General features: G+C 53.6%; 5 protein-coding genes across 5 annotated transcripts; 1 reads left to right on the top strand and 4 right to left on the bottom strand.

Annotated features, from left to right (window-relative positions):
* Window positions 1-169: 169 nt before the first annotated feature.
* On the bottom strand, window positions 170-4,307 carry BJ171DRAFT_612718 (uncharacterized protein; the record flags this gene model as incomplete). Its single annotated transcript, XM_053115295.1, has 10 exons — window positions 170-429; window positions 515-638; window positions 841-1,136; window positions 1,296-2,569; window positions 2,674-2,770; window positions 2,883-3,224; window positions 3,321-3,378; window positions 3,452-3,863; window positions 3,936-4,172; window positions 4,289-4,307. 10 exons carry the CDS (start codon window positions 4,305-4,307, stop codon window positions 223-225), a joined length of 3,066 nt encoding a protein of 1,021 aa, XP_052968206.1. The 3' UTR covers window positions 170-222.
* Window positions 4,308-5,439: 1,132 nt separating this feature from the next.
* Window positions 5,440-7,436, bottom strand: BJ171DRAFT_580201 (WD40-repeat-containing domain protein; the record flags this gene model as incomplete). Its single annotated transcript, XM_053114023.1, has 8 exons — window positions 5,440-5,723; window positions 5,824-5,947; window positions 6,217-6,316; window positions 6,432-6,460; window positions 6,588-6,645; window positions 6,757-6,827; window positions 6,930-7,178; window positions 7,263-7,436. 8 exons carry the CDS (start codon window positions 7,434-7,436, stop codon window positions 5,440-5,442), a joined length of 1,089 nt encoding a protein of 362 aa, XP_052968205.1.
* A 331-nt stretch (window positions 7,437-7,767) lies between these two features.
* BJ171DRAFT_566955 (uncharacterized protein) lies at window positions 7,768-9,828 on the top strand (the record flags this gene model as incomplete). Its single annotated transcript, XM_053113442.1, has 3 exons — window positions 7,768-8,151; window positions 8,224-8,502; window positions 8,686-9,828. The coding sequence occupies 3 exons, from the start codon at window positions 7,768-7,770 to the stop codon at window positions 9,826-9,828; spliced, it is 1,806 nt and encodes a 601-aa protein (XP_052968204.1).
* A 492-nt stretch (window positions 9,829-10,320) lies between these two features.
* BJ171DRAFT_41681 (uncharacterized protein) lies at window positions 10,321-11,959 on the bottom strand. Its single transcript, XM_053107315.1, has 4 exons — window positions 11,759-11,959; window positions 11,421-11,591; window positions 10,718-11,220; window positions 10,321-10,555 (listed from the first exon to the last, which is right to left on the bottom strand). Exons 1-4 carry the CDS (start codon window positions 11,836-11,838, stop codon window positions 10,410-10,412), a joined length of 900 nt encoding a protein of 299 aa, XP_052968203.1. The 5' UTR covers window positions 11,839-11,959; the 3' UTR covers window positions 10,321-10,409.
* A 2,193-nt stretch (window positions 11,960-14,152) lies between these two features.
* BJ171DRAFT_498769 (tyrosine phosphatase-like protein-like protein) lies at window positions 14,153-16,192 on the bottom strand. Its single transcript, XM_053110410.1, has 5 exons — window positions 16,004-16,192; window positions 15,654-15,836; window positions 15,032-15,281; window positions 14,750-14,857; window positions 14,153-14,587 (listed from the first exon to the last, which is right to left on the bottom strand). Exons 1-5 carry the CDS (start codon window positions 16,027-16,029, stop codon window positions 14,573-14,575), a joined length of 582 nt encoding a protein of 193 aa, XP_052968202.1. The 5' UTR covers window positions 16,030-16,192; the 3' UTR covers window positions 14,153-14,572.
* Window positions 16,193-16,195: the final 3 nt, after the last annotated feature.

The following is a 16,195-nucleotide window of genomic DNA, read 5'->3' as shown; positions in this document are numbered from 1 at the left end:
TGGCGGCGAGGATGGTTCTCGGCGAGAGACAACCGCCACCTGGTCCAGCACCAGTTGCATCCGGGTCGATGATGCATAGGACGCATGGTTACTTTCGACACAGCACCCGTCCCAATAACCTCCGCACCGTCCAGAAAGTACAATGGCTCCTTTTTTTTTGAATCTGGCTGCTCGGTGTATTTGCTGATCTCTTTCGGTGCTTACGCTGTAGAGTCTGCGCAACTAGTCGTGGCGAGATGCCGAATTGTTTCTTGATCGAGATGTTGGGATCGAGTCGAAGACGAGCGTGGCCACAACCGAAGCGGGCCGCTCAGCATCGGTAATCACCATCGTATTGCTGTTGCTCACTCGCCTCACCCAACCCCGTGTCTCAACCTTGGATTCTTCGACATGGCAGTAGTACTGAGCATCGAGGCGCTCGAGAAGGATCTATGGGAGAGTTGAGCGTATGATCGGAATGCTGTCGGTGGTCGATTCAGTGTCTGCAACTCAAGCTACAGTGGGTGCCACTTACCTCCAACCAGTCCGGCTCCCGGTTTTTGGCTATGGGCCGCAACATGTTCAGTTGTCGCATCATGTTCATCAGGGATTCTTTGGAGTCGATTCCAAAGGACTCCAGGCCTTGCTGAGCAATTTTTCTGAGCAGCATGGTGTGGAGACAGGTCCAGATCAGTGATCGCTCCCGGGTGTCCGTGCAAGAGGCCTGTGATTGAAAGTTGGGGCGTCTGCGGCTCCGTGTCCAATCACAAGTCCTTCAGTAGCCAGTGGACTACTGTACAGTCGTTGTCACAATTAGGGAGATGGATTACAGACGAATCATTTTCCGTCCCCAGCATGTACCTGACAACATCGCTCTTGTCATTTAGCCGACATATAAGGGTAGCGATGATATCCAAATTGTAAATTTGGTACTGGATGACGTTTGATGTGACTGCGGCGCGCACTTGCCAGTTTTCGTCGTCGGTGAACTCCAGCTGGGGGATGATGAGGCTGTTGAGAGGATCGAGTATGTCCTTCTGGAAGGTCCGGTAGAGATATAAAAGTGCTTTGGATGCTTCGCACTTTTCTCGCCAATATCCCGTCTTCAAAACTTTGAATAGCACCTCGATGATGTTCATCAGTGTCAGCGGCTTGTCCTGTCAAGCATGGCCGAAGAAGATCCCATGGGATGAGACAGACTGTGGGGCTCGGGTATTTCTCATCAACTGTTCTGTCAACTAGTCCCCTCATCTGAGAAAGCCTGCGCCTTAGGGGCCCAAGCGCACAGTCTCATCAAGCGAAACTCTGGAACTCACATCTAGTCCTGGGAACCAGTGGTATTTGGAGATAGTTTGAAGCTCGGTGAGCTGCGGCTCGGGTTGGACAAGCGATATCTTGGATGAGTTGAGTTTGTTGGTGGACAGCTCGACTGCCAACCGTCGACGATTGTAGGGTTCACGTGGAGCACGAATGTTCAGAGAGCTGCCTTTAGGTGTCGATGATGCTCCTGGCTTCCCAGAGGCTTTATAGAATAAGTCCCAGGAAAACTTGGATGCGATTTTTTGTGCCTCCGTCGGTTTGATGGGTCGCAGTGGCAAGCTAAATATCTCTCCATCAGAGTCGCGCTCACTGCCCTCTGAGTCGGTACCGCTCCAGGAATCAGAGTCTTCCTCGGTCCTGATCTCAGGGATATTCAGGGTAGGAATGGCCTGAGCGGCCGCCGTGGTCCCATATACCAATGGTCGTCTGCCCGTTGCCTTGGGTTCCTGGTTTGTCTTTGGGGACTCGACTTTCCTTTTGTGCAAAACTGGATGGATGACATTTCCTGTTTTCTCCCTCAGCTCGCTGGTGCCCAAGTATTCGGGGGCTATTGGAGTCGATGCGACACTCTCCACTGGCAGCGCCTCCGTGATGAATATGTCTGTGGGCTCGGGTGTTTCTGGGGCCGTGGATAGCTCGAATGTTTCGACTTCAGATTTCTCTGGAGCATGACGTTGCTGAGACTCCGTGATCGGGAGGATGGTAACATCGGCTTGCACGGGCTCTGTTTTTTCGATAACAAGAGCTGGGGGCTTGGGGGGCGTCGCAGCTTTGATAGGAGCAGGCTTCTCCACCAGAATTGCTGCCTCACGGGGCTTGGGTTTGACTTTCGGTGGCTCCTCCTCTTCCGAATCCGAGCTAGCCTCCAGGCGCGAGCTGTCAGGGGCTTGCTGCCGGAGCTGGGCGCGCTTGATGATCCTGGCGTTCTTTACCGCAGCCTGTCGTTGTGCCAAGGCCTCCGATTTGCTCTTGTCATCCGCCTCCCGCTTCTGTCGCTCATGGGCCTTTTTCACCGACCCTGCGGATGCGGCCACGACCGAGTTTGGCAAGATCCCCATTTGCTGCAGATGCTTGCCGAGGTTTGGTCGTTTAGATCGGTACCGCGGATCGTCAAATGCTCGTTTTGGTGGTTGTACTTCCTGCATTCTCTTCATGACATCCTCAGCAGTCATTTGTAAGCCCTGGGCCTTTTTCAGCATCCAGGACTGCTTTTTGGCCGATCCTGGCAAGGCATCGACAGCCTCCATCTTGAGAGAGTTGAGGCTCTTCACTTGGAGTGGGACCAGGAGACACGACGGGAACAGAGCCATGGCAGTGCTCGTGTTATTATGAAAGACTCCCTTTCCATCAATTCTGCGATATTGACAAACTTACTCATGTATTGCTGCTCTTCCAGCCACCGCTGACTGCGCAGTTTTCCAATCTCGATGTTTCGCAAATCGTCCTTGGAATCAACTTTCTTCTTCTTGATCTATCTCGGAGAAGCAGAGTACATGTTCGTTGGTGCGCGTCGCCTACATTGGCTCATAATCCTGATTGCGCAAATCCCAACATCGCGGTACATTGGGGCAATGTGGACTTACTTGGTAGCTTGGCGGCGGAGAGCCGGGTCTCGCTAGCTCTTCAAATATATCGGCTAGTCGCACGGGTGGGAGCTTGGAATATCGTATATAGTTGTCCAGAATCTTACGGCCCTCGCTGATATCAATGTCTTCGAGCGATTGTGCATCGTCGTCGCCGGCATCTCCGTCGTCCTCGCCTGGTATCTTGGGTAGAGGAAGCTTACCCCGGCCCCAGACTGCTTCAATGTTAGACGGGTCAAAGTCTGCGAAGGCAGCCTGGGTGTATATTGTCGTGTTTTCCCAGTCCCGTGCCTTCTCGTAGTTGTGGCGTTCTTTCTGGAGGAATATCCGTCTTGTTCGATACTAAAATGCGGCAATAGTTCGGCATCATGCCTGTAAGCTCGGGAGCGCAGATGATCAAATCAAGCGGTCTGGAAACGGTCTTGCAACGGTACTGACCATCTTAGCCTTTTCGGGGGTTGGCTCGAGCTGCAGCTCGGGTCGAATCGTTGTGCGACTGGTCGGGGTGTGGTGCATGTCAACCGACCAAGAAGCCAAACCGGGCTCGCAGCAGGACCCATAATACCTACTTTCGCTCGACATGCCACTGGATCTCTTCCCCTTTCTTCTCCAGCTCATCGCGATACAAAGACCAAAAATCCAAGTTGGAGTCGAATTTCGTGGGTGCCTCAATGATGTCATCGATCCATTCGCCAGCCTCAAGCAGGGATTTGAGGACCTGCAGAGGCAAATAGTCTTGGATTCTGATCAGGGCGATTTGGTCCGACATGCCTACCAAGAGATCTCCGCGCTGGTTGCAAAAGCAAACGCTGTAGATCGGCTCGCCGAACTGGATCTCTCTCAGCAAGGATGATTCGCAGCCATCCCAGATCTTGACCATTCCATCAAGCGAGGAGGTTGCGAAGAGATTGAGTCCGCTGTGACATGACAAATCCGTGATTTCCTTTATGTGATCTTCGTCTTGGCTGTGTCGTCGGGATTCTGTCGCAGAAAATGAGGCAGATTGCTGCTTGAATATAGCGAAGCCGAAAACGCAGCACCTGTCGTGCTTACCAACAAATGTGTCCTCTACTCTGAAAAAGAAGATGCCTTTGATATCGCTTGCAGCACACAGCGTGCCATGGCGAGGGTTGTAGCATAGGTGGCACGGAGACCCGTTTGGCATCTGTACGGAGGCCACAAGCTCCACCGCGAGACCGGATCCGGCATGTGTGCCTGAAATATCCATCGACTGTGCTTGGGCTGCAGAAAAGTTGCTCGAGTCAATCGACCATAGCTTGATCATTTGATCTGTGGTATCCACAGGAGCAAAAGTGCCGTTGAATTTTGGTTGTAGCGAGCCGTGGATAATTAGGCGTGAGACCAGTGATATTGGCTTTGGGTCGTAGTACTTTGCGCATACATACCCTTCCCGCCACTGAACATTCTGGAGCGGACAGGGTCCATGATAAGCGACGTAGTTGGCGACAAGTGTGCCTAAGTATTGCAAATTCGGCAAACGATGCTTGGTTATGCACTCTGCCCTTGGAGTTGTGTTTGCCGAATGCATATGCAGAGCTTGCCTGAATTAAAGGGTGCTGTTTTCCACCGGCCTGGATGCTGCACATCACAATTTGCCCGCTGTCTGTCCCACCCAGCACGGCGACAGTCTCCAGCCCAGACATGCCATCCTTTTCTGTTGGATGAGCCAGTGGCGTGATGCACTTGAGTCTCTCCCTTCCGACTTAGGATTTCGTAAGTTGGTACAACGAATGTTAGTCGAATACTATTGGCGGAACTCGGATGGATCACTGTATCTTACCTTGCATTTTCCAGTCCTCAATAATCCGAAATGGATTCGATGCGGTGCTATATACCGATACTTCGCCCCGCCTGGTCAAGGCCCAGATGAGGTCTACGGGTATGGGTCCATTCACGGTGTTCAATGTTAGAGCCTGGGATGCCTGCACATCATACCGGTGCAGCAGCGCAGCTTGCCAGAAATATGCATGTTCTGATTGCCCGCCTTTTGCCATATCATAGACTATGCTGATCGTTTGTGTATCTTGCATAATCGGAAGCCCCGTAAGCAAGACAAATCCTGTTACTGGAGAAATCAGTCTTATCGAGCCATCGTCGCTGAGGGATACGATGCGGCCTGGCTGTCCAGCAGCATCTATTCGGTGGATAGAGTTTATCGTAGATCTGCATAGTGTCATGGGATTTTAGAGACACGAAGACGCACCGAGGCAACCGAAATGTGCCGGTCGAGATCTCCTTTCGATTGCGCCATTTCCATGATTCACAGGCTCAAGAGGCAATAGATTCCAAGCATAGGCTTGAAGTGGTCGGCGGTACAAGATCAAGGGCCCACAATGCCTCGTTGCCCCTGAGATACCGATTCAACGGACCAGTCGTCCGTCTCCTCCCTCAAAGCTCGCCAGATATCGGAACTTGCCCTACCGTAAAAAAGTAAAGGTGCAGTAGCTTCTGTTCAGATTCCAGATCGTGACACTGTCCTTGGTCCAGTGATAGAACGTATCTCGCTTCATCCAGCATATGCCAAGACACGGCTCGGTTAGTTGGATCCTGTAATTGTGTAGGCGGCGACATATACAAGAACTTGGTCAGCACGACGGCCAGAGCTGTTGCAAGGAGACTTGCCCTTGAAGCGAATCGGTCCTTGCCTGTAAATGCAGATCGCTGTTTCGAGATTCCACAGACGGATTGTGTTGTCGGTGGCACAGGAGACCACAAATTGGTTCTTTGAGCTCAGGGGATCGGGAACCATCAGTCCGGTGACTCCTCCTGAATGTCCCCGGAGCTCTTGAATCAAGCAATTTTGGTTGTTCCACACTTTGACTGAGTCGAAAACATATGACCATTGCAAAAGAACGGATGAACCGCTGTCAGAAAAAGTCTATGGATGCTGCTTACGCCGTTCCGAGCACAGCCAACTCACTGGAGGCATCTTTTGATGCCGTTATCATGCACTCCATGACGTCGTGGAAAACCATAGATGTGATCGACAGCTCATGTATCGACCGCATCTTGTCGAGTAGACCTCCTGTTTCATAGTCATAAATCTATACGTCGATCATCTCTGTGAGTAACGTGTCATACGCACTGCATGATCATGGACTGTGGCTCTATAAAGAGGGCGACGACAATGCGCGGATGTTTTATCGTCCCTATAAGGTTGCATTCCTGGCTGCAGCTCCGTCTTACTGGACATCAACCTGCATCGCACCAAGCAAAAGTGCACATTCACTACACCATGCGCATATGACCGTAGTTCCAGTCACTGATCCAACTTCTGTTCCGCGCGATCACGATACTTTCTACCCACATATACGTTGTTGTCCGAAGTTGCATAGAGCCGGTTACTTGGTCTGTGGTAGTGGGTTTGAGTGATCCAATCTTCTGGTGGCAGATCCTCGATGACAATTCGAGTGCTATTGAAGAGGTAGAGCAGTCGATTCCTGGGAGATGGCCGGCAGCTCAGCAGTTCGTTCATAAGAAATGCTGGTGCATCAGCAGGCTTGGAAAGCCAAGGCAGATTTAACCTACGTCTCTGCGTTCTTCACAAAGGTCCATATCTTGGTTTCAACCGATGAAGGATGGGCCATGGGAGTTGGGATGAATGCGATCACAAACTACCGCAAGTCCTGCCCTCGTATATTCCAATTCCGCTTCGAAGCTAGCTTCTTGCTTCCCGATACTTACTCGAATGTTTCCGACCCCGGCGACAATCAACTCTTCGCTCTCCTCGTTGAACTCGAGGCTACAAAGCGACAGCAATTGAGTACATGTCTTGGCTCTGGGCAGCGACACTTTAGTCTCAGGGCAGAGAGTGCCCCCCCCCCGGTTGCGAAATGTGATCAGAGTGCGGCACCAAGCAACTTGCCTGAGCACGGGCTTGACGCTGGATGCTGAGGTGAGTAATTCGAAGCGAATGTCCAGAATCTATTCGGCGCCACAGCATTGCTTGGGTGAATATCCACACTCGCGAGGCTTCCAGATCCACATCTAGGTGCTCCTACGCACGAAACTGCAGAGCGGATTTACCTTGATTTCAAGGTGTACTGTTGCGGCGATGATCATTTTCCATTTTTTCACATATATCCATCGGTTGATACCGGCGCAGCTCGTGCTCCCGGCACCCTTTTCGCCGCCCGTCGCAACGTGCTTGATCCTGTTTGGACCTCGCCAAAAGTGGGCATTGTGGGAATCCAGAGTCGCAAACGAGTCCACCGTCGGTGAGGGAATGTAGATTGTGGATTTGAGAGTTGGCCGGGAGTGCTGTAGCGCCCGAATCTGTTGGAATCCGTGTGGAATGGTAATCGGTAGGATCGTCGGCTCGGCTGAGCCACCAACTAATGACTTTGGTGCTCTTGATACCGCTGCTTGGATGGTCTTTTTGACGACTCTCCAAGGCTGGATTAGAACACCATCATCGCCCAGGTCGGTTGCGCCGGTGCCGTCTTCGGAAACATCGTTGAGAGAGTCCTGGGCCTGTAATGTGTGATCCATATGATCATTCTGATAAGGATGTGGGTCGTTATCCTCAGCCATAGTCGGCACAGCTTGCTGTGGAGCTTGTTGCGTTGCACCCGCTCTGCCGAGGACAGGCTCGATGAAGAACCAAGGCTTCAGTTGAATATGGGCAGCTTGTTTCAACAAAGAACGGACGGCTGTCGAGCTCTCACGACCGAGCTGCTGAAGCAAACTTCAAGGAAATATAGCTTTACTTGCGATCGTCGTCGCTATGCTGTACTCAGAGGACATATGCTCCCAAGCGACATATGCATCCATGATTGGGAGGCACTCGGACACCGACAATTCCATCTCCAAGCTAAATGAGCTGTGGTGCTGCCGAGCGATTGCCCGACCTGCTCTACCAAACATGAATCGATCTTTGAAGCAGAGCTCCAAGGCAAATTCATCGGCAAGTAGCTCTCGGGTCAATCTGCCGACTCTTGGAGGCCTCCATCCAGGAAATGCCTCGGTCTCGCGCTCGGTCGCCCAAGATATCGGCTCCGCTTCTCTCCAGGTTGAAAGTACCGATGAAATAGTCTCGAGTTCGACAGACCGCATTCTGCCTCGGTTATCAGATGCCAAGCGTCCAAGGAGCCCGTCGCAGACGACCTATGACCCCAGGGGCTTGCACAGTGCATCTCGAAGCGAGCTTAAGCCTCCCTTGTCGCATCCCAGCAGGGTCAGCAGGTCGCGGCTCGGGCTGTCGTCCAAGTCTCCATCCAATATCAGCTTTGTTGGCAGCGCAGCATTGGTAGGCGATCCTACGATCGAGACTCAAGAAATCGGGGTTGTTGCTCATATATCTGGGCTTGAATGGAGTCAGGATCTCGAGAAAGAGCTCGACAAGAAGCTCTTTGCGCCATCACACAAGAAATTGGCAGCCGATGCCTCCACCACAAGTCTATCGGATGGGCCGGAGACGGACCTGAATCTGAAGCCGGAGCTGATTATTAGGCTCCTGGAGGATCCAAAAGTAACCCAGGCGACTCTGAGCGAGGATGGCGGTGATCCCGGCTCATCTGCAGTGTCGGGGCCGGAGCAGCAGCACGCTTGGAGCCAAGTCGAACCAGCGGCAGCAAATGGAGATCCCACGATGCAAACAGTGCGTGCAGGGCTTGAAAACACACCATTTGAAGAACGAGACATTGGATGCGAACGCTCTTTCTCAACGGGGGTAATTGAAAACGCCAATGAACGTGCTGCCCAAGCAAATGTACCTGAATCCATGGGTCGAGACGGCCGTCCTAGCTTCCTACTTCCTGGAGTTGCCATCCCGGCTATGGAGAGTACTGGAACCGAGGCCGGCGTGTCCGAGCCTGACCCAGTGGCTGTTATCCAGTCGAATGCGAGCACACTTCCACAAACAGAGAAGCCAGGCCTTGATGCGACCAACCTCGAGACCAACCTCGAGACCAACCTCGAGACCAACCTCGAGACCAACCGATGGTACCGGAGTAGCATTGCTCTCGCTCAGGAAGTCACACAAGCCGACACTGCGATGGATGTGCCGGTCATAAACGTAGACCGAGCCCCCGACCTCGATAAAAGTCAACCGTCCGAGGAAGATCAACAAGCGGACCTTGATGACATTCGATGGCAGCAGTCTCGCTCCCAGAGCGTCGTTGCGGTACCGTCTCGGTCTCAAAGTGTAGTTTCTATGCCGTCTCGCTCTCAGAGCGTTGTCTCCATGCGTCGATCGCCCTCGGCAGTAACGTTTGTGACAGCGGTGGCGGTCTCGCGGAAGCAGGCTATTCCTGATCACTACATACCTCCAGGGATCATGGCACCCGAAGTAGAGAAGATTGAATCGATCGAGCGAAATCTAGAGCACGAAATCCTGTCAAAGACACGAGAGTGCTTCGAGCTTCGTCTTGACATCGAGGCTCTGCAGAAGGAACAGAGCATGCTGATGAACCACACCGATCATATGCTCAAGCTGATACCAGAGGTTATCACCGAGACATCCCAGCTGGCGCGCGAGCTCATCATCCTGAATGCCCCCAATATGAAAGCCCAGCTGGACGAACTCCGGTCAATATCGGAGCGGTTTCAGCCCGGCTTGTATGACCAACTGGTGGTGCCGCACAGCACCATGGGATTGGGGCAGTTGTCTCGCCAGAGCATCAATGTGCTGGGAAACAATCCATCTGCGTCTGTCCTGGATGCTCGGGGTCTCGCTACTTCATCCAGCCTGAGCAGACATGGCTCGCGGTCTTCCACAGCAGGGGCGTCCGCAAAGCATCGCGATGCCGGCTCTGCGCATTTGTTCCAGGGCCGAGACAGCCACACACGGAGTGGAAATCTCCTGGGCATCCAGGGATCACAGGCGTCGAATATGAACCTCCTGGCGCCGATATCATCGTATCCGACCGAGGACCATGGTATATACGGTAAACGGAGGAATGTATATCTTGGAATTGACAAGTGATGCCGGAACACTGGTCTGGCTCTACCGCACAATCGATGCTAGCATACAACCTGCTGGGATCAAAGTCACTCGAATCGAGTCCGCGCCAACGGCTATCCCCTCTACTATGCTACTCCGATACTCTAATACATAAGGGCATTGCCTTCTTCACGATCACCGACAAAATCACTGATATGAATGCGAGTGCTGTGCTGCTGCCAGCCGATGTATACCAGCGTTATGTATCCGGTATGTCATGCATCCGGATCGAAACAGCACCATGCATCCGGATCGAAACAGCACCATGCATCCGGATCGAAACAGCGCCATGCCTTGGCCGCAACGCACTTCCATTCACGCATCCCAGCAGCGAACCGGAGAGGCTGCGCGCCGCTACACCTTCGAAAACGAGCGATATCTTTTGATGATAAGGGATATATGGTCTCGGAAGCTGATACACTGTAGCTCTTAGCTCGACCAGGTACTTGGAATGCCTCGGTTCGATGCCAGCGACAGCGCCTCGAAGCAACCCCTCCATAGCATTCCGGTCAGCTGGCGACGCACACTTGCATCACCTTACTATGCTCGAGCCTGTGTCGTTGCTACTTGGCGAGCTTCTTTGGGATATGGAACCGGAGCTCAGGATCCAGCCCTGTTGTTTCGTAATGGCCCTGCTTCCAGCATTTGCTGCAGTAGTAGTCGTCGTCGCAGCTTTCGCATATCAAGGTGGCGTCTTGGTTGCAGATGCCTAAATACCCAACAGGAGTCCCGTATCCCATCAGTCGAAAAAGAGAATAAGCAGCCACGACTTTTATGGCAACGAACCTTTGCAGTCACAGCATTCCAGCTCACAAACGAGATATCTCGATGTCCTGGCAATCGGACTAAGCCTCGGTTGTCGACTACTCACAGCACCACGGGCGACTTTCGGTTTCGTCCTGGGCCTTGAACTCTGAAAGCGATGGGGGCTTGGGAGGAGCGCCGAGTGCCTGTAGCTCGTTCTTGCGGGTTCGGAGCTGGACCCTTGGACTCTCGTGGCCGGCAGAGGCGACTGCAGGACGGTCTTTTCCGGCGGTGTCTACTGATGCGTCTGGCTCCGGACTCTTATCCAGCGTGAATTCTTTGAGACTTCGGAGTCGATCTTCGGCCATTTTCTGGAACTCGTCGTCGCCTCCATTCCCGTCATCGCGGGCCGTGCCCAGTCCGCCACCCTGGAGCGGCCCATACTTGCGCTCCAGCTCCACTTCTTTCTGGAACTGACGGATAAGATCTGAGACCTCATCCGATGCCATTGCTCTCGTCTTGTCCACAGGCGGCGTTGGCATGATCGTTCCAACGGGAGACGTTAGGACAAGCGAGGTAAAGTCAACATAGTGTGGAACCGCTTCGGCAACGTCGCCAGGGACGGGGCATCTGAACAGAAGCAAGTGGCAGCCAGATATGAGCGATTGGTGGCGCTGGAATGGGCAAGTGGTGCATCTCTCGACCTTGATGATTCCTTCAATGCCATTTCTTCCCTCGACTCGGCCAACAGCTCCTCAAGTATCGCACCGAGTCCCATCCAGCCGCGAAAGACTGTTGAGCCGGATGCCCTTCGTCGAAATGCCGCCTACCTTGGAACGGTGAGTTGCTCGAGATCCCGCTCCAGTGCTTCGCTCTCACCCAGCAGGTCCGAAAGCGGATCAACTTGCGGGGTTTCCGCAGAGGTCTTGGGTAATCCAGGAGCCAGAGCAATCGGATCATGCCCCGTGAGCTTTCGCAGCCGGTCTGTGAGCTCATCATCGCTGTGTATGTTGGGTGAGATTAGTTGCAAGCCGATTAGTAATGTTTCTCGGAGTGCTTTGGTGCTGTGAGCGATGCTTGCAACGATTTCCGGGCAGGACGGACTCTGCCGTGTTGCTTATGGGGGGGGGGTTGGATAGCGGGCGTTTTCAGAGGGGCGGACACGGACGTCGGAAAGCCGGCAGTTCCAATGCTGTTGTTCTTGAGCCTTTGGAGACGGGCTTCGAGTTCTTTATCAAGATCCGACATTTGCAGCCACGGCGACGTTTCGATATAGCGAAGCAATATGACGGACTGACAGCCGGGACGATAGTTTGCAACAAGCAAGGGATGGATTCCGCAAGGCAAGGGCACCCTTGGCGTGGCTCGGGCCAATCCCGCCTGCACAAACCGAAATGCTGCCCGATTGCCTGATTGGACGGCAGGGCACCCACCGCCCTCCACACAAACGACATGCCCGTCCATAGAGTGGCTTTTGTAGATCATGTTCACAACACAAGAATGAGCAAGAGCGGCCCCGACAACACCGCAGTGCCTCAAGCAAAAAGGCTGTTGGATATGGATATGGATATGGATATGGATATGGATATGGATATGGATATGGATATGGATATGGATATGGATATGGATATGGATATGGATGCGGTGGTGCTTGGCGAACGGGGCTCGCACGGGCGATCGGCAAAAATGCGTCAGATTCCGTGTGTTCAATTGGATGCCTTGGACACATCATATTTCGATCTGTCTTTGTCCTTTTCTTCATGATCCCAGGCCGTTCCGGAATCCATCAAATGAATCTGCTGGGCCACAATCAAGTGAACCACGCACAGCTGCCCAAGCGAGGGTGAAGGATGTCAGTGTGAGTCGTGGTGCGCCGTAAGAGTATCCCACACCAAAGACGGCATGCATCCAAAGGGGGTTGCTGCTCCTCGCCACGATGTACCTGGAATGCAAGAAAGAACAGGGCGAACCCGATATTTGGGCTGATGTCGGAGGTGATTTGCTGAACCTTTGCAATTTGGCTGGCGCATTCGGTGTAGTTTCCGACGTTTCCGCTGCCGTTCCAGACACAGCTCGGTGTGTTCGGGCAGTTGCATACGGTCGCTGTTTGGGAAGAGATGCTCAGGGCCTGCTCTCGGCAAAGGAGTGCCACCAGCAATACAGAAGCTTACTTTCGCGACACAGAATGTCTGCACTGAATATAGAGTTTACGTAGATCATGTAGTATATGGCCATGACCATGCCCGTGATGATCGATATGATAACACACTGTCGCATAAATGAATGGTTACTGAGTGTGGCTCGCACGGATGGGTCGTGTTCTACCGAAATTACGGCCGTGCTGTGCTGATGCGATCGGCAACTGACACTGAGTAAAAGCCTCGCATAGACAACTTTTGTGATCTTGGCGAACTTGAAAGAGTCGTGGTGGACTGTAAATAGCACCAACTGGAGTTCAACCAGCGAGGCAGACCGGGAAGAGACGCGGTGAGGGAATAGCATAGGCTCCAGTGAGTCTGCCCTCTATCGGACTGGACACCAGCCTACCAGATTTGCCAGGATCTGTAGAATGTAAACCCATGTGTTTGGATAGATGACGCCTATCGGCCCATACTCCTGGTAAAGATAAGTTGGGAAGCTTTGTATGGCGGCAAAAACGATACCAACGATCTGCGGCAACGAAACGAGGCGGGTTCAGTCCAAACCGACAGAGGAGCCCCGGCGATGGGCGGGGTGAGAAACATACGCGTCAAGCAATCCCGGTGCTTGGACAGCGGGGCCAAAGGAATATGGCTCTGGTCGAGCTTTCTGCCTTGGAGACATCAAGCCGGATGCCAACAGAGCCCGGGAGACCGACGGGTGCGAACGCAGCAGGACCCACGATCCGGCGTGCATACAATATGAACGCCACACAGGATCTTGAGAAGAGGCATGTTGATTTCGATGATGTGCCAGACTTCAAAGAGATTGCGCATCTGCTTTTTGAAGTAGTCAATGTACGGCGCATTGGGGCGATCGAGAGTCACTGACGATGACGAAACCGAGAATATGTTTTGCGATGCCATAACAGTCATGGCGACGATAGTGAGCGGGAGGCAAACGCGTCGATGCAGTCGATGGGGTTGGGGGTGCAGGTTGATGCAACGTTCGCTCGAGGCAAAGTGCAGCAAGAGAGCCGCTGGCCGAGCCGCTGGCCGAGCCGTTGCAAATCTTGATATGGCGGCGCGCCCAGGGCCAGAGGCCTTCTCGCTCGCACTTGCCGAGGAGGTCGGATATGCGTCTCTGTTGGAGAGGAGGCGGGCCTTGCATTCTCGCCCGCCTCCATCGCCAAAGCTTGGTGTGGGATCGTCTGCGCCAGCCGGCGAGTTCAGCAGCGGCAACGGCAGTGGCAGTACCGGCAGTGACAGTCGCGACAATTCGACCGAATCATTTTACCCATGGCCGATGGCTTCACATACAGGAATAAACCATCTGATACACTGTCGTCAAAGATGCGCTTGGAGCTATCAGGCCGTCCGCGACAGCCGCAAACGGACAGACAGATATGCACGAGACGCGAGCGTTCTGGACAAACTTGCGAAGGACGTGTGTATTCAGGATCAGAACAATAGCCGCTGGTGGCTCTGACCCAGGTATCGTATTGCGTGCGAGCGCAACAGATCTGTGAAAGGCGGATGCAAGGGCACAGTAGCCTCGTGGCTATTGGAGCCGCAGGACATGATCCTTGACCAGGACGGTTGGCAAGGGGCTCGCGGGAAAAGATGGTCGTCGGGGTGTCGGTGAGGTGGTGTGTTTGGTTATTGAGTTGGGTTGTTGACTCGATGTACAGCAGGAGCACTTGGAGCTGGACCGATTCCGATTGTGAGTCCGCAAGCGGATCGAGCAATTGTCCAAAAGCCTTAGTGAAGGATTACTGGGATGCGCTGGGCACCAGCAGCGACCAAATAATCTCGTGATGCGCCGGAATGGCGTTTTATCGATATCACTCCATTTCGTCCTGAGTCCGCGAGCGGATGCAATCTGCGTTAGTACCAGGTGCATTGAGCAAGATGTAGGGCGAACGTGAATCAAGGGGAGGGGCGGCCCGAGTTTTTCTGGTCGATCTAGATGGGCCATCATCAACTGAGGCAGCTTGAGCGGTGCTGATAGACTATCGTACCTCGTCCTCATCGATTGGCCGCCTTCGTTGGCCCTGAAGCAGCACCTGTTCGGGGGTGTATTGCATTTGCTCTATAGCTTCGCGCGCATGGAAGATAGGCTCGTATTCCTATGAAGTGTGAAGAGCAAGACAGGGGCAGCTGTTGAGAAGTTGATGGAGGGCTCCAAGGAGACCAAGTACTGCTTTGCGCTGCCCGGCCCTTGCATGGCCGATCTGGTCGTTCATTCGATCACTGCAAACGAAGGGTCGGCGGCCGCGGTCGATCTCGAGGACGATAGTTACCCGCAGCTGCAGCTTGAAGGTTTCGTTGGGATTCATACAGAACCGTTTCGACTGCACGTAGTTGATTGCGACCTGAAAGGCCATCTTGAAGGACTCCATCATATAGGCCACGACAAAGGTCGGCGACCGAGATATGCCGCTGTTGCAATACACAAACACCCGGCCGCCGTGGGCGAGGACGCTTCGGATGTACTCGTTGGTTTTCGGAAAGTACGGGATCAGGTTCTGCATCGGCGAGTCGGAGGCCTCGCTGCGAAGGTTGGGAGTGCAGCCGTCGATAAAGTTGATGGAGGTGTTCCGCAAGTACGCAAGCGATGGGTAATAATCAATTGAGTAAGCGACCAACAAGCGGGGCCAACCGGGATCCAAGAAGAAGCAGCCCAGCGAGAATGCGATGGCATTCCCAAGTTGCGATGGCATCCACACGATGCGATGGGCATCCCAAGCACGGCTGCTGGTGGCTGAGCGCAAGTCAATGCCACCGCAGAGCGGCCAGCAGATCGACCCGCTGCTAGCCGTTAGGCAAGGGTTCTCTGCAATAGCTCTTCGCACCGGCTCCTGTGTGGTGCTGGTGCCCTTTTTCCCCTCCCGCGAGCACAGTGTCCGATGAAGATTCACCTACACGATATGATACTGAAAGAGATTTGGGAACAGTGGCTTCATAATGTGCTGCTCGGTGGTATCTCGGATCATCACCATGTGGGTGATACCTTTGGATTGCAGATCCTGGAGGTTCTTTGAGCACGAGTATGGTCCAAGAAACAAGCCCGGGACGATCTCTTGAATCTCCCGTCGCATTTCATATCTTGTCCGAGACAAGCGAGCAAGTCGCCGTGGCCACAGCCAGAAAGCAAAGGGTGGGTTTGTTGAGTTGGGCTGGGTCGGACGGTGGCCCTCGGTGGCTCCAGGCAGCCGACAGCAACGAGAGAGCCGAGAGCAAGGATGTCGACAGCAGCCCTCTTGGGGGCTCACCTCCAGTCCTGCATTTCGATGATCATGGTATCCGGACAGGGTGGTCGGTCAGGAGCGGCGTGACTCGACGAGCCTCGATGGAGTCGGTCGAGGATGATAAGAGTGCCGAAGGAGGGGAGAGAGAGGCAGGCTCGCTCGGGGTCGGCTGGAGGGATGGCCGTCGCCGATAGAGAGCGAAACCGATCCGGGCAG

This window comes from Polychytrium aggregatum (assembly GCF_025602895.1).
Source record: "Polychytrium aggregatum strain JEL109 chromosome Unknown BJ171scaffold_12, whole genome shotgun sequence".
Lineage (NCBI taxonomy): Eukaryota > Fungi > Chytridiomycota > Chytridiomycetes > Polychytriales > Polychytrium > Polychytrium aggregatum.
Note: the sequence above shows the minus strand (reverse complement) of the source record. Positions and strands in the feature narration are given on the sequence as shown.